General features: G+C 40.3%; 1 protein-coding gene across 1 annotated transcript in view; it reads left to right on the top strand.

Moving 5' to 3' along the window:
* MUC19 (mucin 19, oligomeric) overlaps positions 1-26,333 on the top strand; it is a 158,577-nt gene that overhangs the window by 89,231 nt on the left and 43,013 nt on the right. Inside the window, exons 62-100 of the mRNA XM_064369823.1 lie at positions 573-626; positions 765-818; positions 1,772-1,825; positions 2,510-2,563; positions 3,007-3,060; positions 3,180-3,233; positions 4,210-4,263; positions 4,392-4,445; positions 6,459-6,512; positions 7,359-7,412; positions 7,536-7,589; positions 8,535-8,588; positions 8,720-8,779; positions 9,457-9,510; positions 9,662-9,715; positions 10,289-10,342; positions 10,463-10,516; positions 11,647-11,700; positions 13,058-13,111; positions 13,258-13,311; positions 13,919-13,972; positions 14,503-14,556; positions 14,700-14,744; positions 14,989-15,042; positions 15,647-15,691; positions 15,961-16,014; positions 16,159-16,212; positions 16,727-16,780; positions 17,216-17,269; positions 18,660-18,713; positions 19,319-19,351; positions 19,598-19,651; positions 19,798-19,851; positions 21,031-21,084; positions 22,045-22,074; positions 22,339-22,392; positions 22,532-22,585; positions 23,084-23,137; positions 23,235-23,288. Of these exons, the coding sequence (XP_064225893.1) occupies positions 573-626; positions 765-818; positions 1,772-1,825; positions 2,510-2,563; positions 3,007-3,060; positions 3,180-3,233; positions 4,210-4,263; positions 4,392-4,445; positions 6,459-6,512; positions 7,359-7,412; positions 7,536-7,589; positions 8,535-8,588; positions 8,720-8,779; positions 9,457-9,510; positions 9,662-9,715; positions 10,289-10,342; positions 10,463-10,516; positions 11,647-11,700; positions 13,058-13,111; positions 13,258-13,311; positions 13,919-13,972; positions 14,503-14,556; positions 14,700-14,744; positions 14,989-15,042; positions 15,647-15,691; positions 15,961-16,014; positions 16,159-16,212; positions 16,727-16,780; positions 17,216-17,269; positions 18,660-18,713; positions 19,319-19,351; positions 19,598-19,651; positions 19,798-19,851; positions 21,031-21,084; positions 22,045-22,074; positions 22,339-22,392; positions 22,532-22,585; positions 23,084-23,137; positions 23,235-23,288 (2,049 nt within the window). The remainder of the gene's footprint in view (positions 1-572; positions 627-764; positions 819-1,771; positions 1,826-2,509; positions 2,564-3,006; positions 3,061-3,179; positions 3,234-4,209; positions 4,264-4,391; positions 4,446-6,458; positions 6,513-7,358; positions 7,413-7,535; positions 7,590-8,534; positions 8,589-8,719; positions 8,780-9,456; positions 9,511-9,661; positions 9,716-10,288; positions 10,343-10,462; positions 10,517-11,646; positions 11,701-13,057; positions 13,112-13,257; positions 13,312-13,918; positions 13,973-14,502; positions 14,557-14,699; positions 14,745-14,988; positions 15,043-15,646; positions 15,692-15,960; positions 16,015-16,158; positions 16,213-16,726; positions 16,781-17,215; positions 17,270-18,659; positions 18,714-19,318; positions 19,352-19,597; positions 19,652-19,797; positions 19,852-21,030; positions 21,085-22,044; positions 22,075-22,338; positions 22,393-22,531; positions 22,586-23,083; positions 23,138-23,234; positions 23,289-26,333) is intronic.

Below are 26,333 nucleotides of genomic sequence, written 5' to 3'. Positions count from 1 at the left end.
CAAACACAAATCTCACAAGGCAGATACTTCATCTGTTCTTTTCACTGAGAGGATGATGTCAGACACAGAGGAAAGGCTTACAAAATATGAGATGAATGACAGGCATATTCTTATGTAGAGTGTCACTTTTTACTTCATGGTTTCACTTGGTGTCAGCAGCAGTTTATCAGGTCTGAAGGCAGTTGGGGTAGGCTTCTTAAAACACCAGGGAAATGTAAACACATCTGACATGAGTGTATTCTTAAAACCTGATTGTCACGCTGTCACCAGTTACACAAATAAGAATGTTGGAAATATCAAAACTTTTCCTTCTTTTCTCCTCTGGAGTGGCAGGGAGCCACTGGAACTGGCAGGGAATCACTGTAAATGAAATCAGTAAAGTGAAATTGAGCATCCTTCTTTGCTCAATAGTCAGTATGCGAACATTAAACAACAAACTGGCAAAGAAAAGGATTTATGGTGTGTATTTTTTCTAAAACAGAAGTTGTCAAGAAAAGTCTTCCAGTGGTTCAGGACCACAGTGCTGATTCCAGGACTGCTTGCTCTATTAGCTCTTTACATTCTTGTTTTAGGTACTTCCGGTAAATTCTCTCAGACAACCATTTCATCTGGAGGTTCCCACACAGGTAGTCCAGTGAGAAGGAAATATTCCTTTTGCATGCATGATACCTCTGTAGAGCTGCAATCATAAAATAGTGCCTCAATATTTTTTACTCATATCTCAAATTCCCTAGATCTCATGATTTTCCTCTTTCTTTCCTCAGAAGCTACAACTCTCACAGGAGGAAGGGGCAGTACTGAAAGTGAATTCAGAACAGGTGAGGAAGAGCAACCCATAATTTGGGATTTAGTGTGAATCATGACTCTCATTAGGGTGACTTGCTTAGAAGTAGGCTTTCCTACAGAATATTAAATAAGGATTTACAGACAATGTATTAGAGGCCACATATATTTTTTAACTTAATATTTCCCTATAAATCTCCTAAAATCCTTTTTTCTAATAGATTGACTCTACTAGATGAGGTGTAAATGGGATGTAATTGTTTTGAGGGATTTCCCTACAACATTACATATAAATATTTCCAGTGCTATAGAAGTTAAAAACAGTTTTGATCCCCGGAAGTAGAGAGATTATAAATGAACTTTAAAAACACACCTGCATAGATGTTTCCTTGCCCCCAAAGCAAGAGAAATAATTAGTATTAGGTCAATGGGGCAAAATCACAGATAGGAGTAATTAGTTTTGGTGTTTTGTAGCAGCGAGGTACCTATGGTAAACAATGTTATGGTGTATATTCAAATGTCCTTGACAAGAAGATTCTGAATATTCTGTCCACAAAGCAATGATAAGTGTTTGAGATGATGGATAAGCTAAATATCATGACTTATTATACAATATATGCATGTATCAAAACCTCCCATACAACCCAGATATATGTACAATTATTATATGAAATTTAAAAAGAAAAGTAAAAATGGATTAAATGGTAATGAAATAAATAAATTTTTGTCTTCTACCTCTGGCAGTGAAACAGTTAAGTATGGGAGAAAACCACCTGTCTGGCTCTGCTGGCAGGCCAGGTGTAATCCCCAGGTTTGGCCCCTTTGATTGCTTTGGTAGTTTATTAATTAATGGGAAAACACATCAGAGTGGCAGCCAGAGAAAGTGGCCTTTGACATCTTAAAGATGTAAGCAGATTATTTCTAGAGCCAGACCTTCAGGAGACAAACGAGAGTCACTGTGGTGATGCCAGTTCCCCTTGTGTTTCAGCCACCACTGGGGTAGCTCCTGGCACAACTGTTGCCCCTGGCAGTTCCAAGACAGGTAAGTCAACAGGTTGACATGAAATCTTCCACGTGCCCTCCCATAATTAGATATCTCCTTTGTATTATTTATTTATTTATTTATTGAGATGGACTCTCACTGTGTTACCTAGGCTGGAGTGCAGTGGCACGATCTCGGCTCACTGTAACCTCCACCTCCTGGGTTCAAGCAATTCTCCTGCTTCAGCCTCTTGAGTAGTTGGGATTACAGGTGCCCATCACTACACCCAGCTAATTTTTTCTATTTTTAGGAGAGATGGGGTTTCACCATGTTGGCCAGGCTAGTCTCAAACTCTTTTTTTTTTTTTTTGAGACGGAGTTTCGCTCTTGTTACCCAGGCTGGAGTGCAATGGCGTGATCTCGGCTCACCGCAACCTCCGCCTCCTGGGTTCAGGCAATTCTCCTGCCTCAGCCTCCTGAGTAGCTGGGATTACAGGCACGCGCCACCATGCCCAGCTAATTTTTTGTATTTTTAGTAGAGACGGGGTTTCACCATGTTGACCAGGATGGTCTCGATCTCTTGACCTTGTGATCCACCCACCTCGGCCTCCCAAAGTGCTGGGATTATAGGCATGAGTCCTTGTGCCTGGCCTCCTTTGTATTAATTTTCTGCAGGAGTAGCACCATATCTTCTCCACAATTCTTAAATATTCTCCGGTAACTCTTACCTCTTTGTCTCCCTTAGAGGCCACCACTTTTGTAGGAGTAAGTGAAACAACAAGTGTTGGAAGAGCCATGGGTGAGTGATGCTAGGCTAAGACCTGTAACTCGTAATGACAACTTCAAATAGTCTTCTGAAAATATCTACATGATTTATATACACTATATGGAGAAAATTCAGAGGAAAAGGCTAGACAGTCTCCTCATTTCCTGAGCTTACAGAGGCCTTCACTAAACCATTGTGACGTCAAACCAGTGACAGATAAATAATATGGGAGAAAATTCTTTCTTTGGGAAAGAATTTCTCTTTGGGAAGATCCCCCCAAAGAGAAGGACATAATAGCTAAGAACTGTCTCAGTAAAATTGCTGTGGAAAGAAATGTTGCATGGGACAAATATGAACTACTTCTAGCACTGCAAGTCTCAGAGTAATAGTTTGCTTCTAAGTCGGGATTGGAGACTCCTATAGAAACCAAGTGGAAAAAGAGTTCAACTAGTGACACCATCTCTTTCTTATTGTAGGTATTACCATTGTAGTCTCTGGAAAAACACTGAAACCTGGAAGTTACAAGACAGGCAAGTCTGAAAATACACAAAAAATCTGGACATGGGCACTTTGGTTGACATACTCTGCCCACAGCACAGTGTGTACTCTCAAAAACTAGTCTTCCTTCCTTTCTTTCTCTCTCTCTCAGGGGCCACAACTTCCATAGTAGGGAATGTCACCAGCCAAGCAGAACATCCAGGAGGTGAGCTTTTTACTCCAAGGCCTTGGGAGGCTTTTATCAAATCCTAGTTCTCTGCAGTGAAGACATTGATATGAAGGTGGGCCAAGGAATGGGACCCTCATTTCATCTGGGAACACAGCATGCCAGGATCACAAACCTGGGAGTGCCTAGGAATTCCTTGGCCTCACCTGACTCATCCCTCTGGTTTTTCAGGTGCCTAGGCTGGCAGAGCTAGTTGTTATGTAGCAGGGATGAGGGAAAGCTGCTAGATACCCCCCGCCAATCAGGGTTCCTGGTCCTTTTGTACAACTTGCCTTTTTCCCAAAGCACTGACTCACATCCTTCACACTGACTTATTTATTACATTTATTGTTCATTGCTGGGCTGCAGCTGCTAGACTGTAAGGTGCCTTAGGAGAGAGATCTTTGAACATTTTGCTCACTGATACATCCCAAGGTCCTAAAACAATATTATGCAGAAGACATGCTTAATAAATATTAGTGGAATGATGAAATAATTATTTTGAAGCTCTTCATTCGATTTACTTTAATAGGTACAACTATAGTTTCACCTGAAGTCAGAATTCCAAGCCAGGTAGAATAGATTGAATCAAGTCATCACATGGGAATATTAGAGTTAGGGAGTTCTTTTTTAAACATGTGAATATCAAAATACCTCAAGTAATTGATGAGGAATATTTATAAAGATCGAAGGTAGTCTGCTTTTTTCTTCTTAACACATCACATCAAGGAGCCCATCTGGAAGTTAAACAGGTGACGGGGAGATAAGGTCTCCTTCACATTCACTGTGATCTATGGAAACGGAATCCCAGAAGCAACAATGTTCAATCGAGGGCCAAAGAAGTAAAGTGGTAATCACTCACAGTTCATTTCCTTCCAAAACAGATGTCCTCAGGAAAGGTCTCTAGAGGTTCAGGATCATATCACTTCTTTTAGCATTCTTTGCTCTATTAGCACTTTTACTCTTCTCATTTTAGGTACTTCTGGTGAATTCCCAGGAGCAACCAGTACATATGGAGATTCCCACACAGGTAGTTCAATAAGAAGGAAATCTTCGTCTTGAATGCCTGATAAAGTTTTAGAGCTGCAATCCAATCATAGAATAGCTTTTTCCCAGGATCTTCAATCCCTTAGACCTCTTGTTTTCTTTTTCCCACAGAGGCTACAACTCTGATAGGAGGCAGGGGCAGTATTGGAACTGAATCCAGAGCAGGTGAGGAGCAGCCCATGATTTGAGAGTTAACGTGAATCCTGACGTTCATTATTATGACTTATTTAGAAGTGAACTTTCCTACAGAACATTATGTATTTTTTTTTATTATACTTTAAGTTCTGGGGTACCTGGACAGATCTTGCAGGATTGTTACATAGGTATACACATGCCATGGTGGTTTGCTTCCTCCAACCCCCCCATCACCTACATTAGATATTTCCCCTAATGTTATCCTTCCCCAACCTCCTCACCCCCTGCTATTGCTCCCCTAGCCCCTCACCCCCCAACAGACCTCAGTGTGTGATGTTCCCCTCCCTGTGTCCATGTGTTTTCCAACACCCACTTATGAATGAGAACATGTGGTGTTTGGTTTTCTGTTTTTGTGTCAGTTTGCTGAGAATGATGGTTTCCAGATTCATCCATGTCCCTGCAACGGACATGAACTCATCCTTTTTTATGGCTGCATAGTATTCCATGGTGTATATGTGCCACATTTTCTTTTTCCTTGATGGGCATTTGGGGTGGTTCCAAATCTTTGCTATTGTAAACAGTGCCACAATGAACATATATGTGCATGTGTCTTTGTAACAGTATGATTTATAATCCTTTGGGTATATACCCAGTAATGGGATTGCTGGATCAAATGGTATTTCTATTCCTAGATCCTTGAGGAATCACTACACTGTCTTCCACAGTGGCTGAACTAATTTATACTCCCACCAACAGTGTAAAATCATTCCTATTTCTCCTTATCCTCTCCAGCATCTGTTGTCTCCAGATTTTTTAATGATCACCATTCTAACTGGCGTGAGATGGTATCTCAACACCATAAAAACCCTAGAAGAAAACAGGCAATACCATTCAGGACATAGGCATAGGCAAGGACTTCATGACTAAAACACCAAAAGCAATGGTAACAGAAGCCAAAATAGACAAATGAAATCTAATTAAACTTAAGAGCTTCTGCACAGCAAAAGAAACAATCATTAGAGTGAACTGGCAACCAACAGAATGGGAAAAAAGTTTTGCAAGTTACCCACCTGACAAAGGGCTAATATCCAGAATCTACAAAGAACTAAAACAAATTTACAAGAGAAAAGCAAAGAACCCCATCAAAAAGTGGGCAAAGGATATGAACAGGTACTTTTCAAAAGACATTTATGCGGCCAACAAACACATGAAAAAGTGCTCATCATCACTGGTCATTAGAGAAATGCAAAGGAAAACCACATTGTGCATTTTTTTAAGGGACAGTGAATCTAAGGCCAAAGAATTTTTTTTTAGATTTAATTTTTTTTTTTTTAATTACCAGTAGTGTCTTTTGAATGTGATGCCTCTTGAATTTGTCTTGAGAAATTTCTCCTGTAAGGTTACAAATATTGCCAGAGTTTTAGAATGAGCCTAAAACAATTTTGTTCTTGGGAAGTAGAGACAAGGTAAATTAACCTTGAAATCCTTCCTAGTAAAGGTTTTTATGCTCCCAAAACAGTACAAATAATTTTTATTTTTTGGATGTCTAAAACACCCATTAAACTTATTTTTTTAAAGTAAAACCGATGAATCTGGGAGAAAACCACCTATCTTCCTCTAATTGAATTCCAAGAATATTGCCACATGTTGAGAAATTGATTAATCTTTCTATTTGGTCATAAAATTGTTAATGAGAAAATACATGTGGCCGATCATCAGGGAAGAACCAGAGAAAGAGTTATTTGGATATAATGATGATACGTTTAGATTTTTTCTGGAGCCAGATTTTTGGGAGAAAACATAAGCACTGTAAGGACCACAGTCCTCTTGATGTTTCATCTACCACTGGGATAGCTCCTGGCACAATTCTTGCCCTGGAAGTTCTAATACAAGTGAGTGTATAGATTGTCAGGGAACTCTTCAGGGATCTTTACATAATTAGACATCTCATTTGGTGCAATTCTATCCATGAGTAATATCATATCTGTTTCATGGCCCTTCAATATTTTCCAAATATGTCCTTTCTGTTTTTCTCTCTTTCAGAGACCACAGCATACATTGGAGGAAGCGGGACCACAAGCGGTGGATTAGCCACAGGTGAGTATGGCATTCACCTGCAATAATATCCCCAAAGGATTATGGACTGAAATATATCCATGCTAATCATTTGTCTAATACTGAGGATTATTAGATATAATCTTACCATTATTCATTGACTAAGCTTTCAGATTCTCAAAGTTTTTTCTTATTTCAAACCATGGAAATTAGAACAAAACTTGCAGCTTTGAGCTTGGAACAGACTGTCCTCATAACCCCCAAGGCAATCGTGCAGCTGTTCCACTGACACTAATTTAGGTGGTCTAGAGAGTAGCTTCTATCTCCCCAGTCCTGAACTCTAAAAGAAAGAAAGCCCAATAAGTAAAAAATTACTTGGTAAATATACTCTCACATGTGTATTGTATGAAGAATATGCAGATCACTATTAGGCATAAAAAGCTCAGTTTATGGCCAGACATGGTGGCTCATGCCTGTAATAGCAGAACTTTGGGAGGCCGAGATGGGAGGACAACTTAAGTCAAGATTGAGACCAGCCTTGGCAATATGGCAAAACACTGTCTCTACAAAATAATAATAATAATAATACAAAAAATTAGCTGGGTGTGGTGGCATGTGCTTGTAGTCCCAGCTACTCGGGAGGCTAAGGCTGGAGGATGGCTTGAGCCCAGGAGGTGGAGGTTGCAGTGAGCTAAGATTGCACCATTATGCTCCAGCCTGGGTAAGAGTGAGACTCTGTCTCAAAAATAAAATAAAATAAAATAAAATCCCAGTTTACTGGAATAATAAATAAGTATATAGACTGTGTCTACTTAATTGCTTGATACTGTTTGCTCACTTTATGGTAATGAGGTACTGACCCATGACTACTCACCTCTTTCTTAATAGTTACCACTGGGGCATTCTCCGCAAAGACTCTGGAACCTGGCAATGATAACACAGGCAAGTTCAAAAGCACACAGGGAACGCTACACTTTGGCTGCTCAGGTGACAGACCCTAGGGTTACATAACCAACCCTGTACTTCCCAAACTACAGACTTCATCCTTGCTTTCTTTTCTCTCAGAGGCCACAAGTGCCACAGGAGGGGTCAGTAACACCAGGTCAGAAGCTCCAAGAGGTAAGTTCCACCACTCCCAGGCTTTTGGGTTCTTCTGATTGCCCTGTCGTGCTGAGGTGAACACATAAATGAGAAAGGGGACCAAGGAAAAGGAATTTCTTCTTGTCTGGAAGCACAACATGTATTCTGACCATCCTGATTAGTTATGCTAAGGAATTTCAGAAACGGAGTCATCTAAGTCAGGCATTGCTCCATGGCCCGTGTGACAGTTACTTCTTTGGATACCTGGCTGAGGTCCACTGACCTGCAGCAGCCTTCCTGGAATGCTGATTCTCCCCACTCAGCTCTTTATGATTCTGCAAAGTACTATCACCTGCTGCCATCTTTCAAACATATTTATTACACTTGTTTATTTCCTGTGTTCCCTCTCCCACAAATGTGAATCACATGAGGCAGAGACTTTGTCTCTTCTTCTGACTTACAGAAGACTGTCAGGCACAGTGGACATGCCTCCAGAATATGAGATGAGTGTCAGGCATATTCTTATGTAGAATGTCACTCTGGTTACTTCAATGGCTACCTGCATAGTTTCCCTTGGAGTCAGCAGCAGTTCATTGGATCCCATGCCAGCTGGCATAGGCTACATAAAAACGCAAGAGGAAGCTATAAACATCTCCTATGTGTTTATTCTTAAAAACATGATAATCACAATATTACCTGTTTCACAAAAGTGAACACTTAGAATGTTCAAGACTTTTTCTTACTTAGGGAGCCAAGTCATTAGACATAAAATCCGTAAAGTGAGATTAAACTTCCTTCTTTTTAAGTAGGCTGTGATGGAAGAAATGGTAGCAAAACAATAGTCTATACATTGCAAGGAAAAGCATTCATGGTTCATTTCCTTCAGAAACACAGATTCTGAGGAAAGGTCTTTCAATGGTTGAAGACAGCTTTGCTGTTTCCAGTGTTGTTTGTACTATTAGCTCCTTTACCTTCTCACTGTAGGTACTTCTGGTGAATTCCCAGGGACAACACTTACATCTGGAGGTTCCCATACAGGTAGTTGAATGGGAAGGAAATCCTCATCTTGAAAGCATGTTGGCTTTGTAGAGCTGCAGTCATGAATTAGCAACACAATGCTTTTTACCAGTGTCTCCCAGAAGTCTTGATTCTGTTCTTTCTTTTCGCAGAGGCCACAACTCTCACAGGAGGTAGGGGCAGTACTGGAACTGAATCCAGAGCAGGTGAAGGTGAGTGGCGCATAATTCACATGTTACCACAAATCTTGACTCTTAATAGGATGTCCTGTTTGGGAGTGGACTTTTCTGCGGAATATTATGCAAATGTTTAGGGATAATGAGTCTTAAGACCCATAGAATTTTCTTTAGATTTTACATGTATAAGCCTTTATCAATAGCCTCTTTTAAAATGGGATTTCCATTGCATTTGTTCTGAGAAGTTTCTCCTGTGAGGTCACATGGAAATGTTGCCAGGGTATTACTAGGAACTATAAACAGTTTTGATCTGGAGAAGAAGAGTTAACTGAAATGAGCCTCAGAAACATACCGAAATCATGGTTTTCATGCCTCAGAAGCAACAGAAATGTTTAGTATATTCTTGATGCATAAGAGTCCCAGGAAGATTGTTTTGTCTTCCACATTTTGGAAGTAAAATGGTAAACATGGGGAATACCACCTGTCTCCTGACAGAAGACCAGAAATATTGCCTCAGATTGAGGAATAGTACCTTCTGATTGTTTTGCTAGGAAAATGCATACTGAGAAAATATACAGGGCATGACCCCAGGAAGAATCATGGAAAGCACCATTTATAAATCATTAAATAGGTCTAGATAGTTTTTAGAGGCAGGCCTATAGGAAAGGAAAAGGTTGGTCACCGTGATGATCCCACTCTTCATTGTGTTTCAGCCACCACGAGGGCAGCTCCTGGCGTAACTCTTGCCCCTGGCAGGTCCAACACAGGTGAGTCTGCAGGTTGCCGGAACTTCAGAGCTCCTCCCATAATCAACGTTCAATGTTTCCTCTGGTGCTGTTCTTTCAAGAAATTGTATCATGTTCTTTCATGGTCCTGGAATATTTCCTAATATGCCTTTTCTTTTTTTCTGTCTCTCAGGGGCCACAGCTTCTCCAGGTGAAAGTGCAACGACAAGAGGTGGAATAACCATCGGTGAGCATGGCTGGGTCATTGGACTCACCTTTTAATAATATCCAGTAGACGTCATTGCTTGAAATGTATGCATGACACACATTTCTGCAACATTGAACATTGTCAGGTAAAATCTTACCTTCATTCATTAATTATATCAAATTTGTGCAAAAGTAATTGTGGTTTTGCTTTTGAAAGTAATAACAAATCAGAAATTCAAAAGCAGCAAATCAGTAATAGCAAATCAGAAACTCAAAATTAATTTCTTTATACACTTTATGCAGACCCTCCTGCTAGTCCCTAGGTAATCATGTAGCCATTGGACAGTTACATAGAGAATCGAGAGTGAGAGCTGCTAGGACGCAGTTCATGAAGCCTAGAGAAATGGAGACCCAATAAGTTACGTTCCTTTGATAATATACCATGAGAAGGATATTATATGAGGAGTATATAGTTGACCTCTTGGGATTTAAAGCCCAGTTCCCTGTAGTATTGAATAAGCATACAGATTTAGCCATTTATTAGCTTGTTATTCTCTGCCCACTTGATGACGACAGGGTACTAACCCATGACTACCCATCTCTTTCTTAATAGCTACCACTGGAGCATTCTCTGGAAAGACTCTTGAACCTGGGAATGACAACCCAGGCAAGTCCAAAAGCACACAGGGAATGCTACACCCTGGCTGCTCAGGTGACAGGCTCCTAGGGTTACAAAGCCCTGTACTTCCCGTACTGCAGACTTCATCTTTGCTTTCTTTTCTCTCAGAGGCCACAAGTTCCACAAGAGGGGTCAGCACCACCGGATCAGAAGCTCCAGCAGGTAAGCTTCATCAGTCCCAGGCTTCAGAGTTCTCATAATTGCTGTATTGTGCTCAGGATAACACATAGATAAGAATCAGGGTCAACATAAGGGGGTTACTTCTTGTCTGGAAGGACAACATGTATTCTGACTATCCTGAGTGTTTCTGCTAAGGAATTTCACACACTGGGCTACCTGAGTCAGGGATTGCTCCATGTCCTGTGTGAAAGTGTTAGTTCTCTGGACACCTGGCTGAGGCCCACTGACCTGCAGCAGCCTCCCCAGGACCCTGATTCTCCCCACTCTGCTCATAATGATTCTGCAAAGCACTATCACCTGCTGCCACCTCTTGAACATATTTCTTACACATCTTGTTTATTTCCTGTGTTGTCTCTTTCACAAATGTAAATCACATGAGGCAGAGACCTTTATCTGTTCTTTTCCTCTACGTAAGGCACAAAGGAAATGCTTCCATAATATGAGATGGGTGACAGGTATATCATTATGCAGAGCATCACTATGTTTACTGTAGCAGCTACCACTATGGTTTAATTTGGTGTCAGCAGCAGTTCACAGGAACCCAGGCAAGAACTACTTAAAATCATCAGGGGAAGATATAAATATCTTATAGACGGGCATTGCTCAGCATCTGATAAGCACAATATCTGCAGTTACTGATATGAAACATTTAGAATGTTCAAGTCTTTTTATCCTTCCTGATAACACAAGGAAAGCACAACATTTGAAGTAAAATCAGAAAGTGGAGTAAGCTTCCTTTTTCAGTAGAGTACAGGGGAAGGAATAGTCAGTATAAAACATTAGTTAATAAGTTGGCAAAAATTTATTCACGGTTTATATTTTCCAAAATAAGTTTTAAGAAAGGTCTTCCAGTGGTTCAGGACCACGTTGCTAATTCCAGTCCTGCTTGCTCCCTTAGCTCCTATACGCTCTCATTTTAGGGACTTCTGGTAAATTCTCTGGGACAACCATTTAATTGGGAGGTTCCAACACAGGTAGTTCAATCAGATGGACTTCCTCATCTTGCGTCCCTGATAACTTTATAGAAATTCAGTGATAAAATAGCAACTCAATACTTTTTACAAATATCTCACATTTCCTAGACCTCTTGATTCTTCTCTCTCTTTCCTCAGAGGCCACAACTCTCACAGGAGACAGAAGCAGTACTGGAAGTGAATCCAGAACAGGTGAGGAGGGCAGCTCATGATTTGGGAGGTACTATGAATCATGACTTTCGGGATGACTTGTGAGGAAGTAGGCTTTCCTACGGAATATTAAGTAATTTATCTAGGGATAATCTATCTGAGGCCAAATATATTTTTTAATTTAATATTTTCCTTAACCTTTTAATATACACTTTTCAAATGGGTTGACTCTTCTAGTTGGGATGTAAATGAAATGTAATTGTTTTGAGAAATTCCCTATAACATTAGATAGAAACATTTTCTGCATAGTAAGAACTAAAAACAGTTTTAATCCTGGGAAGTAGAGATATATGACTCTTGGAATCATGCCTACGTAAATATTTTCTTGCCCCAAAGTGATGGAAATAATCAGTAGTAAGTCAATGGGTACAAAATCACAGTTAGATAGTGGGCATTAATTCTGGTGGTCTACAGTGCAGTGGAGTGCCTATAGTAAGCAATATTATAGTATGTATTTGAAAATACTTTGAAGAGAGGTGTGTTAGTCCATTTTCATGCTGCTGATAAAGACAAACCCAAGACTGCATAGTTCATAAAGAAAAAGAGGTTTAATGGACTCAGAGTTCCACGTGGCTATGAAGGCCTAACAATCATGGCAGAAGGAGAAAGGCATGTCTTACATGACAACAGGCAAGAGAGAACTTGTGCAGGGAAACTCCCCTTTATAAAACCATCCGATCTTGTGAGACTTATTCGCTATCAGAAAAATAGCAGGGGAAAGACCCAGTCCCATGATTCAACTATCTTCCACCGTGTCCCTCCCATGACACATGTGAATTGTGGGAGCTATATTTCAAGATGAGATTTCGGCAGCCAAACTATATCAAGAGGACTGTAAATTTTCTTACTGCAAAGCTATAATAAATGTCAGAGATTATGGTTATGCCAAACACCATGACTTGACTATTACACTGTGTGTGTGTGTGTGTGTGTGTGTGTATATATATATACATACACATTTATATATACGTGTGTGTGTGTATAATCAAAACCTCACATTGTAACTATGTAAAATTATGTGTCAACTAAAAATATAATTAAAAATAGATACAATTATCATAAAACAAATATTTTTTTTCTTCTACTCCTGGCAGTGAAATAGGTAAGCATGGGAGAAAACCATCTGTCTTGCTGTCATGGGATACCAGATATAGTGCCCTAAGTTTGTCCCCTTTGATTGCTTTGGTAGTTTATTAATTAATGGGAAAACACATCAGAGTGGCAGCCAGAGAAAGTGGCCTTTGACATCTGTAAGATGTGAACAGATTCCTTCTAGAGTCAGGTCTTCAGGAGACAAACGAGAGTCACTGTTGTGATGCCAGTTCCTCTTGTGTTTCAGCCACCACTGGGGTAGCCCCTGGCACAACTGTTGACCCTGGCAGTTCCAAGACAGGTAAGTCAACAGGTTGACATGGAATCTTCCATGTGCCCTCCCATAATTAGATGTCTCCTTTGTATTATCCCTTGTAGAAGTGCTGCCATATCTTCTCTGTGATCCTTAAATATTCTCCAGGTAACTCTCATCTCTATCTCCTTCAGGGGCCACCACTTCCATAGGAGTAAGTGGAACAACAAGTATTGGAAGAGCCACAGGTGAGTGATGCTAGACCAAGACCTTTAATTCCTAATGACACCTTCAATATTCTTCTGAAAATATCTATAGATTTGTATATACTATATTGTGAAAATTCAGAGAAAAAGACTAGGCAGTCATTATATTGCCTCATTTCCTGAACTTACAAGGGCTTTCATTAAACCATCATAACATTAAACCATGACAGATAAATAGGTAATGTGGGGAGAAAAATTCCAATTTCCCCACCAAAAAGAAAGACATGATGGTTAAGAACTGTCTCAGTAAAATTTCTGTGGAAGAAAATATTGCTTGGGACAAATATAAATTACTTCTAGCACTGCGAGTCTCAGCATGATAGTTTGCTTCCAAGTGTGGATTTGACATTCCTATTCAAATCAGTGGACAAACAGTTGAACTAGTGATACCATCTCTTTCTTATTGTAGGTATTACTAGTGCAGTCTCTGGAAAAACACTGAAACCTGGTAGTTACAAGACAGGCACGTCTGAAAATACATGCAAAATCTGGACACGGGCACCTTGGTTGACGTACTCTGCCCACAGCACCATGTATACTCTTCCAAAACTTAATCTTTATTCCTTCCTTTCTTTTTTCCCTCTCTCAGGGGCCACAACTTCCATAGTAGGAAGTGACACCAGCCAAGCAGAACGTCCAGGAGGTGAGTTTTTTACTCTGAGGCCTTGGGGCTTGTACCATATCCCTGTTCTCTGCAGTAAAGACATGGGTGTGAAAGTGGGCAGAGGAATGGGGCCTGCATTTCTCCTGGGAACACAGCATACCAGGATCAAAAACCTGGATGTGCCTAGGAATTCCCTGGCCTCACCTGACTTATCCCTCTGGATTTCCAGGAGTCCAGACTTGCAGAGCTAGTTACTATGTAGCAGGGATGAAGGCAAGCTGTTGGATACACCCGACTGATCAGGGTCCCTGATCCTAAATACAATTTGCCTTTTTCCCAAAGTGTTTACTAACATCTTTTACACTGACTTATTTATTAAATTTATTGTCATTGCTGGCTTCTAGCTACTAGAATGTAAGGTGCATTAGGAGAAAGATCTTTCAACATTTTGCTCACTGATACATCCCAAGGGCCTAAAACAGTATTACATGGAAGAGATATTTAATGAAGCTTAGTTGAAAGGCGAAATGTATTATTTGAAGATTTTTTCACTCCACTTGCTTTAACAGGTCCAACTGTGGTTTCACCTGGACTCAGCAGTAGTTCACAGAGCTCCAGGCCAGGTAGGAAGGACTAAATACAGTCCTCAAATGCAAGGATTCGTTAACGAGTTCTGTTTTCAAATTCTCAGTATCAAAATGCCTCAGGTAATTGATGGGTAAAATTCAGAAAGATGAATCTGTCATCTGCTCTTTTTCTCCTAAAGGCACCTCTGTCACATCAGAGAGCTCAGCATCTGAAAGTGAAACAGGTGAGGAGGAGATAAGGTTCCCATCCACAACTATTGTGCTCTATGGAGAGGGAACCCCGGGAGTAACAGTGATGGGTAGGAATGATGGATAGGTGGGCCAGGACATGAAGGGGTAGTCACTTACGGTTCACTTCCTTACAAAACAGAGGCTTTCAGGAAAGTTCTTTCAGTGGGTTAAAGCCACATAGCTACTTCCACAACTGATTTAGGAGGTAATGTCATGTTGATTCCTTTCTTTTTCTAGTTTTAGTTACTGAATTCTCTGGGACAACTGCTATATCTAGAACTTCCCGCACAGGTAGGATAATAAGGAGGAGATCTCCATGTTTAACATCATAGTTATTAGAGCTTCTTTGATGAAATAGTAACCTCATTCTTTTCTCAATATTTCAAATTCTGACCTCACCATTCAACACTTTCTCCGTCAGAGGCCACAACTTTAACAGAAGGCCGCAGCGTTCCTCTGTCTGGATCCAGCCCAGGTGAGAATAAGCAGAGCACAACTTAGGGTTTACCATAAATTATGACTCTCCGTAGGCTCACCTGTTCGGAGTTTGTTTTCCTGGGTACTGGTTTGCATTTACTTCCAGTATTTTCTTACACTGAATACATTTTGGAAAACTCTAGCCCCATACCAACATCTAGCCCCATAGCTGTAAGTTTCTAATGATGGGCTGGTGGTGCAGTCAGCATAAGAGATTTCTCCTGCAAAGTCATATATACCACTATGGTGTAGGGGAGCTGAAAAATACTGTATTTCTGGAAAGAAATTTATATTAATTCTGGAAGCAGGCATATTCTATAGTAAGGTTTTCTCACTCAAAAAAAAGCAATGATGATATGAAATATTTCCAGTTTTATTGGCACATTAAAACATATTTCTGGTTTTCATTCCATGGTAGGTACCACTCCAGCATCAGGAGGCCAAGCAACTGGGAGCCTGACAGGTGAAGAAGAGGGAAAACCACCCTGTTTCTTTGTCTGGGAGTGAATGTATGGAATTCAGTGGAGGGTCCTCAGTTTGGGCACATTACTATTCCTCTTGCTTTGTTAGTGATATAGGCCATAGCAAAGGCATGATTCTCAGCTCTTCAGGAAGCAGTGAAAGGAAAGGGCTCTTTGATATAACAAAGATACACCCTGATTCCTTCCAGAGGCAGGTCTTCAGGAGACAAACACGAGTCACTGTGATGATCTCAGACCCTTTGTGTTTCAGCCACCACTCGGGTAGCTCCTGGCACAACTGTTACACCTGGCAGTTCCAACACAGGTGAGTCACTGAGGTGGCAGATTCCTCCAGGAGTCCATCTATGATAAATTCTCCTCCAGTGTTATCCTGGGTATGGAGCTATTTAAGTTTTCCACGGTCTTGAAATATTGTTCATCACTCCCATCCTGTTTTCCTCTTTCTCAGAGGCCACAACTTCTGTAGGAGAAAGAGAAACAACAAAAGTTGAAATAATCAAAGGTGAGCTCTGTTAAGGTACTAACTATTCCTAAAAGCTTCCCAAGAATCTGGCCTGAAATATGTAAACACTTTTTGCATTTCCCAGATTTGGCATATTAAGGTAAATCTAACAGATGTCCAATATTTGACATCAGTAAATACAGTACAGGCCTTTCCACTTTTCCTCCTCATGTCTTGCACCATGGGTCTAAGGATCCTTCATCAGAGCATCATGAGATCCATTCCCTGACAGGTTTATACATGATCTGGGCCCAAGTGTACATTGCTATCATTAAACTCTAAGAATGGGACTAGTGGCGGAGGACTTTCTCTGAGAACAAATCACAGTAAACTTGCTCAGGGAATGATATGTTCCGTGGGCAAAGTGTGGATTCACTCTCAAAACTGAACTCCAGAAAAATTAATTTCCTGGTGTATTAAAGAAACAAACATTTCATTTGTTTTATTATTAAGAGCCCATGCCTGTTAAATTAAGGACCATAAATTGACCAACTGATTACAATCCTTATTTCAGGTATTACTGAGGGCATCTCTGGGAAAACTCTGGAAGCTGAAAGTGCTCACACAGGTCAGGAATTCTGAACGTAGCCTCTTGGGTAATACAGGTTATGGGAGACTCAGAATATCCTGTGCAGTCTTTTATAAAAAAAATATTATTTTATTTTTCCATAAGTTATTGGGGTACAGGTGTTATTTGGTTACGTAAGTTCTTTAGTGGTGATTTGTGAGACTTTGGTGCACCCATCACCCGAGCAGTATACACTGCACCATATCTGTAGTCTTGTGTCCCTTCCCCCTTCCTCTAATCCCCCCAAGTCTCCAAAGTCCATTGTATCATTCCTATGCCTTTGCATCCTCATAGCTTAGCTCCCACATATCATTGAGAACATATAATGTTTGTTTTGTCATTCCTGAGTTACTTCACTTAGAATAATAGTCTTTAGTCTCATCCAAGTCACTACAAATGCTGTTAAATCTTATCTCCAATTCCTTTCTCTCTCAGAGGCCACAGCTTTTCCAAGAGGCAGCGGGACCACCCTAGCAGGACCACCTGGAGGTGAGCTTTTCAGGCGGAGGCTTGGGGCTCTCGTCATCTCTTAATCTTGGTGGCTGCAGTGAACAAATAATGTGAAAGCATTTGAGGAGGAGTCAGCATTCTCTGAGGCCATATTATGTCATAACAGTCAGGGAAGTTATCCTGTTTATAAATTCCATGACTTCAGATGTCTTAGGCAAACTGTCTTCAGTATCATAGCTTAGGGAGACATTTTTGTTTGCTATGAGGATTGAAAGTATATTGCACGTATTCCAACCCTCCAGGACTTCTGGTCTTCCTTAGCTGGTTTACCTTTCCACCCACAGCTTGACATTTTCTTTTCGTCTTTCCTTTTTATTTTACTTTAAGTGCCAGGATATGTACAGGTTTGTTACATAGGTATACATGTGCCATGGTGGTTTGCTGCACCTATTGACCCATCCTCTAAGTTGCCTCCCATACCCTCTCCACCCCTGACAGGCCCCAGTGTGTGATGTTCCCCTCCCTGTGTCCATGTGATCTCATTGCTCAAGAACATGCGGTGTTTGGTTTTCTGTTCCTGTGTTAGTTTGCTGAGGATGATGGCCTCCAGCTCCATCCATGTCCTTACAAAGGACATGATCTCATTCCTTTTTATTCAGCTTGACATTTTCTTTTCGTCTTTCCTTTTTATTTTACTTTAAGTGCCAGGATATGTGCAGGTTTGTTACATAGGTATACACGTGCCATGGTGGTCTGCTGCACCTATTTACCCATCCTCTAAGTTACCTCCCCTCACCTCCCACCCCCACCTGGCCCTGGTGTGTGATGTTCCCCTTCCTCTGTTCATGTGTTTTCACTGTTCAACTCCCAGTTATGAATGAGAACATGTGTTGTTTGGTTTTCTGTTCCTGTGTTAGTTTGCTGAGGATGATGGCCTCCAGCTCCATCCATGTCCCTGCAAAGGACATGATGTCATTCCTTTTTATTCAGCTTGACATTTTCTATCATTTTTCTCATATACAATGCTTATTTCCTGTATCTCCTCACTAGGAAGCTTCATGAAGTCAACTGATTATTAAAATGCCCCCAAGTTGTATCAAATATTCTACTTATAAAGATAAAACCATGCTTTATTTCTCCTGTAGGCACATCTGTCACAGTAGGGGGCTACGTCTCTGGAAGGGAAACAGGTCAGGGTGATTTAAAGCCCTACACTCCCCTTGCCTTGTAGTGAAAGGGAAACACAGTAGCCACACATCTATCCCATATTGGCCTGGAAAACCCAGAGCTAAGCAGCTGTTCATCTTTTATTCTATATAAATAGTGTCCTTGGGAATGGGCTTCCAGTACTTTAGGGCCACATTGATGCTTCCAATCTTAGCTGGGGAGAAAATATTCTATAGTTCCATTTTCCTTTTATGCATTTTAGGTACCACTGGAGGATTATCTGGAACAACCATTATATCTGAAAGTCCCACCACAGGTAGGTTAACAAGAAGGAAATACCTCTTATTTAACGTCACATGTCACGGTATCTCTATTAGGACTGCTGCAAGAAAATAACACCCCAAATACCCTCCAGTTTTCCAAATTTTCAGACTTTATTATTGTGTTTTTTTTTCCTCAGAAGCCACAACTTCCATTGTAGGGAGTGGTACTTCTGGAACTGAACTCAAAGCTGGTGACAATAAACAGCCCATGCTTTGGCCTCATAGGGATTAATACGCTCAAGTTTTCCTTGAGATAGTTTGTGTTTCATTTAGAGACACTGCAAGTAATTCAAAATAGGATTGCTGTTATTTATTTGTTTATTTAGTTAGAAAAATGACCAGTCCTAGAATTGAGCCTCCTTTCATCAAGTTGAGGATGGGATGGGATTTCTCCATTGTGTTAAAACTCTCACTAGCATCTGAGCTGGAAACCAGAAATTTTTTGTGTGAATGTGTGTGAAGTAGAAAAGAGCCTCACGGAACCAGGGTGCATGCATGCATACGTGTGTATCTAACAATTGACTTGCCCAATATTTTCTCCTATATTTGAAGTTTCAACACATTTAAACCTTTCTTCCCCCGTCTTTCTATCTCACAGCAGGCATCACTGCAGCATCAGGGAAGCAAGCAGGTGAGCATTGGGAAAATGCATCTAGTTTCATTTTTTGTCAGATTTTCTGTTGTGTTTGTACTTGGAAACATTTTGTTTTGAACTGTTAAAAGCAGGAAATACATCTAGTCGTCCACCTTCCTTGTGCTCAGAGAAAGAGATTTCTGTTGCGCAAATAAATACATAAATAGAGCATATCCCTTCTAGATTTGGGTCCTCATTTGACTTACTCCTTCACTGTGATCACCTCACTGTCTTTATTTTCAGGCACCTCAGCAGTAGCTCCTGCCACAACAGTTGCCCCTGGAAGTTTCAGCACAGGTGAGTCCACTGTGTGGTGGGGAGTTGTTTCATGAGTGTTTGCTACAGCAACATGCCTTTCCTTCTATGCAGTGCTTCTATGCAGAAATGCCACCGTTCCATTTCACGTCCCCTGAATCTTTTCCATTTTGTCCTCCTTCTCCCAGCAGCCACAGCGTCTCCTGGAGCAAGTGGAATGACTGGGGTTACAACAACTACAAGTAAGAACTGACAGTCCAGTACCTCCTTCCCAGTAGATCGAGTTGCCTCAATCACATCTACCATCTGTACTTCCTGTGAAGGGCATTTTTGTTGAAAAAAAAATCGCTATTCTAAATAGGCAAGATTTTACCTAATACATAAAGGTCGGACACTCAAATGCCTTTATCTTCCTTTCCTCTGCTTCAAGGAGACATCACCATGGAGATAAGGCAATGAGAATCAGTTGTGTATTGGAGAGTTTGTTTTTCTTTCCCTCAGTGATATATAAAGGAAATAATACCTATTAAAATTTTTCTTATTAAATATTCTGTAGAAATGGTGCATGAAAAACATACAGATTAACTAGTGGTCTAGAAACCTCTGAGAGAGCTTGTTGACACATTAACAACCCAGAGTTCCCTCACCCCATCAAAGGCCGTTTTCATTATGTGTCAAGAATAAAAATATTGATTTCTATCACTCTATGTTCCAATGTGGTAGCCAATGGCAGAACTTTTACACATGAGAAGTCTAATACTTAAAGCAATAAATAATTATGGTAATGAGCATATTGATCATTTATGAGTTCCTTAACTGTATCCACTTTTTAAATTAGAGGTTTATATATCTTATTCCAATTAAGAAATGCCAAGGTCCAATTAAGAAGATAAATACACAAATGATGTATCTCCCAGTTTTAACAATTAATCTTGTATATTTATGTTTTTTATTACTTTTAAAGTCAGAAGTACTTATTTTCTGACTTAATGGAAAGTGTCAAGACATTTTGAATTGGGATTATTTCATATAATGACATCATTACATCCTTAGCTCATCCCTCTTTCTTTTTTTTTTTTTTTTTTTTTGAAACTGAGTTTCGCTCATTACCCAGGCTGGAGTGCAATGGCGCGATCTCGGCTCACCGCAACCTCCGCCTCCTGGGTTCAGGCAATTCTCCTTCCTCAGCCTCCTGAGTAGCTGGGATTACAGGCACGCGCCACCATGCCCAGCTAATTTTTTGTATTTTTAGTAGAGACGGGGTTTCACCATGTTGACCAGGATGGTCTCGATCTCTTGACCTCGTGATCCACCCACCTCCACCTCCCAAAGTGCTGGGATTACAGGCTTGAGCCACCGCGCCCAGCCTCATCCCTCTTTCTTAATACTCAATTAATTTTGATTTTCTTTTCATCTTTAAGAGACCACAACTTCCCTAGGAGGAAGTGGCACCACTGGAGCAGAAATAAAATCAGGTAAAGACCTTGAGGTTATTTATATGTATTGTTGTGTTTTGATAGATTTCTTGGAAGAATGTTTTTTTATTTCACCACAGTATTTTATTTGCATATATTTGCATACACACGTATATGTGTGTGTTGTGGTATATTTTAGAGTGGAAGACAAGCTTTAAGTCACTAGATGGATGACAATTTGAACTTTCCTCCACAAACTGTAGCATGTGTAAGAAATATCCACAGGGTTTGCTATTATAGATATTCCTAAACCCAACTATATCAAACTAATTGAGACTACAAACATCTAAATAATTATTTATGTGAGTTATATAAGAGATGCCTGTCTGAGAGTATATTCTTATAGAGACAAAGGTTTCTTTTTCAATGCCATAAAATATAAAGAAAAAGATGATAATTTAAAAAAATTTTATCATGAAATTATTGCCATTAAAATCTCCAAGGAGTTTAGTACTACTGATATTTCCTGTACATGTTTTTGTCTATATCCATATTTTTTATTTTTTTATTTTTTTTATTTTATTTTTATTGCATTTTAGGTTTTGGGGTACATGTGAAGAACATGAAGAAATTTTTTTAAATGAGCTTTTAGTTTGAAAATAAATTTAAATTACAGAAAATTATCATAGATATTGTAGAGAATCCCTTTAATGTGGAGTGTGGTTTTAAGTTTCCTTTGAGGCTATAATATTTCAAGGAAACAGAGTTTCTCCTTGGATTTGGATTTGTAAACTGCTGAGTCCAAAGTTCTTAAAGTCTCTTCCTTTGAGAGACTAACCGCAGGGTTATAGATCTCTGGAGAGGAGAGTTGCAGTAATGGCTCTGACTTTGGAATGGTTTTCCCTTTGAAAAGAGCATAGTCTGCATAGCATTAGTGTCCTGTTCATAGATAAAAATTTAATATCTTCTTTCTTCTTCTTTCCTTCTCCTCTTCTTCTCCTAATCTCTTTTCATGTGGAGCCACCCCTGGAGCACCAGGAAGTAGGACAGGTAAACTTGGGAAAGCCTTTCATAGCACCTTCAACATTGGCACAATAATAATCATCATGATAAGGGCAGGCATATTGCCCACTGCATTAACCTTGGCCTTGCAAAGAAACACAATAAACCTGAAACGTTTGTCCTCATGTCAGTTAGAACTTCAGAAAGTGTGTTTTCTTGCCTCAAAGTCACAAATAGACCTACTGTTGGCCACATTTTTCTAAAGATCACTAAAGAGTTCCCATGTTGATCTTTTTATTTTATTTCCTGAAGGCACAGCGGGAGTGCCCTCTGGTACAACAGTCGCCCCTGGGAGCTCCAGCGCAGGTAAAGCACCAGGCTGGGAGGAACCACTGCTTGGGCAGGGCTCCTCCTCAGTGAGGTGTCTGCCTGGGTGATCCTACCATACTTTTCTCAGATTCTTCTAATCTTTTCTCTCACTGCTATTCTTTTCCCTGTTCTGCAGAGGTCACAAATTCTGTAGGAAAAAATGGAATAACAAAAGCTGAAATAATCACAGGTGAGCTCTGTTAAGAAACTAAGTATACTTTGTTATAGTTTACCGTGTCTTGATAGAAATACAGCAAAAGCTTTTGAATTTTCCGTATTTGGCATATTAGGCAAAAATGTAGCAGATGTTCAATATCTAATATCAATAAATACAGGTTAGATACTTCAGCGTTTCCCCCTATGTCTTTTGCATTGGATCTAAGAATCCTTCATTAGGGCATCATGGGTCCTATTCCCTGACAGTTACACAAGTGACTTTGGCCCACATCTGTCTTTCTGTACCTAAATTCTAAAAATAAAATGCGATGGCAGAGGACTTTCTCTGCAAACTTGCTGAGGGAATTATATATTCTATGGAAAATAAATGGATCAACTCTGAAAAATAGAACTCCAGAGAAGCAAATTTTCTGTTGTGTTAAACAAACTTTTTTTTTTTCCTTAAGAGCCTATGTCCATATCATGAGGAGCAATGAACTGACTAACTGACCACAATCCTTTCTTTTTTCAGGTACTACTCAGGGCATCTCTGGCAGAACTCTGGAAGCTAAAAGTACCCACACAGGTCAGGCATTCTGAACGGGGCCCTTTGGGCAATACAGCTTATAGGGCCCCAGAATGTGCAGTTCAGTCTTCATACCTCCAATTCCTTTCTCTCTCAGAGGCCACAACTTTCCAAGGAGGCAGTGGGACCACTCGAGCAGGACCACCTGGAGGTGAGCTTGTCAGGCTCAGGCCTGAGGCTCTCATCATCTCCCTATCTAGTGGCTACAGGGAACAAATAGTGAAGGCATTTGAAGGACGGGCCTGCATTTTCTCCTTGATCATATTGTGTCATATCAACCTGGTCCGTTATTCTGCTCTTGAATTTCATCACCTTGTATTGTCAGCCAGGCTGTGTGCACCATTCTAGCTTATGAAGACATTATTTTTATTTATTTTTTATTTTTATGATTTTTTAAATTATTTATTTTTATTGCATTTTAGGTTTTGGGGTACATGTGAAGAACATGCAAGATTGTTGCATAGGTGCATACGTGGCAGTGTGATTTGCTGCCTTCCTCCCCATCACCTATATCTGGCATTTCTCCCCATGCTATCTCTCCCCAACTCCCCACCCCCAACTGTCCCTCCCCTATTTCCCCCCAACAGACCCCAGTGTATAGTGCTCCCCTCCCTGTGTCCATGTGTTCTCATTGTTCAACACCCGCCTATGAGTGAGAACATGCAGTGTTTGATTTTGTGTTCCTGTGTCAGTTTGCTGAGAATGATGGTTTCCAGGTTCATCCATGTCCCTACAAAGGACGCAACCTCATCGTTTTTGATGGCTGCATAATATTCCATGGTGTATATGTGCCACATTTTCCCTGTCCAGTCTATCATCGATGGGCATTTGAGTTGGTTCCAGGTCTTTGCTATTGTAAACTGTGCTGCAATGAACATTCGTGTGCATGTGTCCTTATAGTAGAATGATTTATAATCCTTTGGATATATACCCAGTCATGGGATTGTTGGGTCAAATGGAATTTCTATTTCTAGGTCCTTGAGGAATTGCCACACTGTCTTCCACAATGGTTGAACTAATTTACACTCCCACCAACAGTGTAAGAGTGTTCCTATTTCTCCACATCCTCTCCAGCATCTGTTGTCTCCAGATTTTTTAATGATCGCCATTCTAACTGGCATGAGATGGTATCTCAATGTAGTTTTGATTTGCATTTCTCTAATAACCAGTGATGATGAGCATTTTTTCATATGTTTGTTGGCTTCATGTATGTCTTCTTTTGTAAAGTATCTGTTCATATCCATCGACCACTTTTGAATGGGCTTGTTTGTTTTTTTCTTGTAAACCTGTTTTAGTTCTTTGTAAATTCTGGATATCAGCCCTTTGTCATATGGGTAAGCTGCAAAAATTTTTTCCCATTCTGTTGGTCACCGATTCACTCTAATGACTGTTTCTTTTACCGTGCAGAAGCTGTGGAGTTTGATTAGGTCCCATTTGTCTGTTTTGGCTTTTGTTGCCAATGCTTTTGGTGTTTTGGTCATGAAGTCCTTGCCTACGCCTATGTCCTGAATGGTTTTGCCTAGGTTTTCTTCTAGGGTTTTTATGATGTTAGGTCTTATGTTTAAGTCTTTAATCCATCTGGAGTTAATTTTAGTGTAAGTGTCAGGAAGGGGTCTGGTTTCTGCTTTCTACATATGGCTAGCCAGTTTTCCCAACACCATGTATTAAACAGGGAATCCTTTCCTCATTGCTTATTTTTGTCAGGTTTGTCAAAGATAGGATGGTTGTAGATATGTTGTAGTGCCTCCAAGGCCTCTGTTCTGTTCCATTGGTCTATATCTCTGTTTTGGTACCAGTACCATGCTGCTTTGATTACTGTAGCCTTGTAGTATAGTTTGATGTCCGGTAGTGTGATGCCTCCCGCTTTGTTCTTTTTGCTTAGAATTGACTTGGCTATGCGGGCTCTCTTTTGGTTCCATATGAAGTTTAAGGTGGTTTTTTCCAGTTCTGTGAAGAAGGTCATTGGTAGCTTGATGGGGATAGCATTGAATCTGTAAATTACTTTTTTCACGATATTGATTCTTCCTAACCATGAACATGGAATGTTTCTCCATCTGTTTGTGTCCTCTCTTATTTCATTGAACAGTGGTTTGTAGTTCTCCTTGAAGAGGTCCTTTACGTTCCTTGTTAGTTGTATTCCTAGGTATTTTATTCTCTTTGTAGCAATTGTGAATGGCAGTTTGTTCTTGATTTGGCTCTCTCTTTTTTTTTTTTTTTTTTTGAGACGGAGTTTCGCTCTTGTTACCCAGGCTGGAGTGCAATGGCGCGATCTCGGCTCACCGCAACCTCCGCCTCCTGGGTTCAGGCAATTCTCCTGCCTCAGCCTCCTGAGTAGCTGGGATTACAGGCACGCGCCACCATGCCCAGCTAATTTTTTGTATTAGTAGAGACGGGGTTTCACCATGTTGACCAGGATGGTCTCGATCTCTTGACCTCGTGATCCACCCGCCTCGGCCTCCCAAAGTGCTCTCTTTAAGTCTGTTATTGGTGTATAGGAATGCTTGTGATTTTTGCACATTGATTTTGTATCCTGAGACTTTGCTGAAGCTGCTTATCAGTTTCAGGAGATTTTGGGCTGAGACGATGGGGTCTTCTAGATATACAATCATGTCGTCTGCAAATAGAGACAATTTGACTTCCTCCTTTCCTAATTGAATACCCTTTATTTCTTTTTCTTGCCTGATTGCTCTGGCTAGAACTTCCAGTACTATATTGAATAGGAGTGGTGAGAGAGGGTATTCTTGTCTAGTGCCGGATTTCAAAGGGAATGCTTCCAGTTTTTGCCCATTCAGTATGATATTGGCTGTTGGTTTGTCGTAAATAGCTTTTATCATTTTGAGATACGTTCCATCAATACCTAGTTTATTGAGGGTTTTTAGCATAAAGGGCTGTTGAATTTTGTCAAAGGCCTTCTCTGCATCAATTGAGATAATCATGTGGATTATTTCCTTGGTTCTGTTTATGTGGTGAATTACATTTATAGACTTGCGTATGTTGAACCAGCCTTGCATCCCCGGGATGAATCCTACTTGATCATGGTGGATAAACTTTATGATGTGCTGTTGCAATCGGCTTTCCAGTATTTTATTGAAGATTTTTGCATCTAAGTTCATCATAGATATTGTCCTGTAGTTTTCTTTTCTTGTTGAGTCTCTGCCGGGTTTTGGTATCAGGATGATGTTGGTCTCATAAAATG

Source organism: Aotus nancymaae, unplaced genomic scaffold (genome assembly GCF_030222135.1).
Source record: "Aotus nancymaae isolate 86718 unplaced genomic scaffold, 86718_ANA_hifiasm-v0.15.2.pri h1tg000092l, whole genome shotgun sequence".
NCBI lineage: Eukaryota > Metazoa > Chordata > Mammalia > Primates > Aotidae > Aotus > Aotus nancymaae.
The sequence above is the reverse complement of the archived record's forward strand: the minus strand, read 5'-3'. Positions and strand labels throughout refer to the sequence as shown.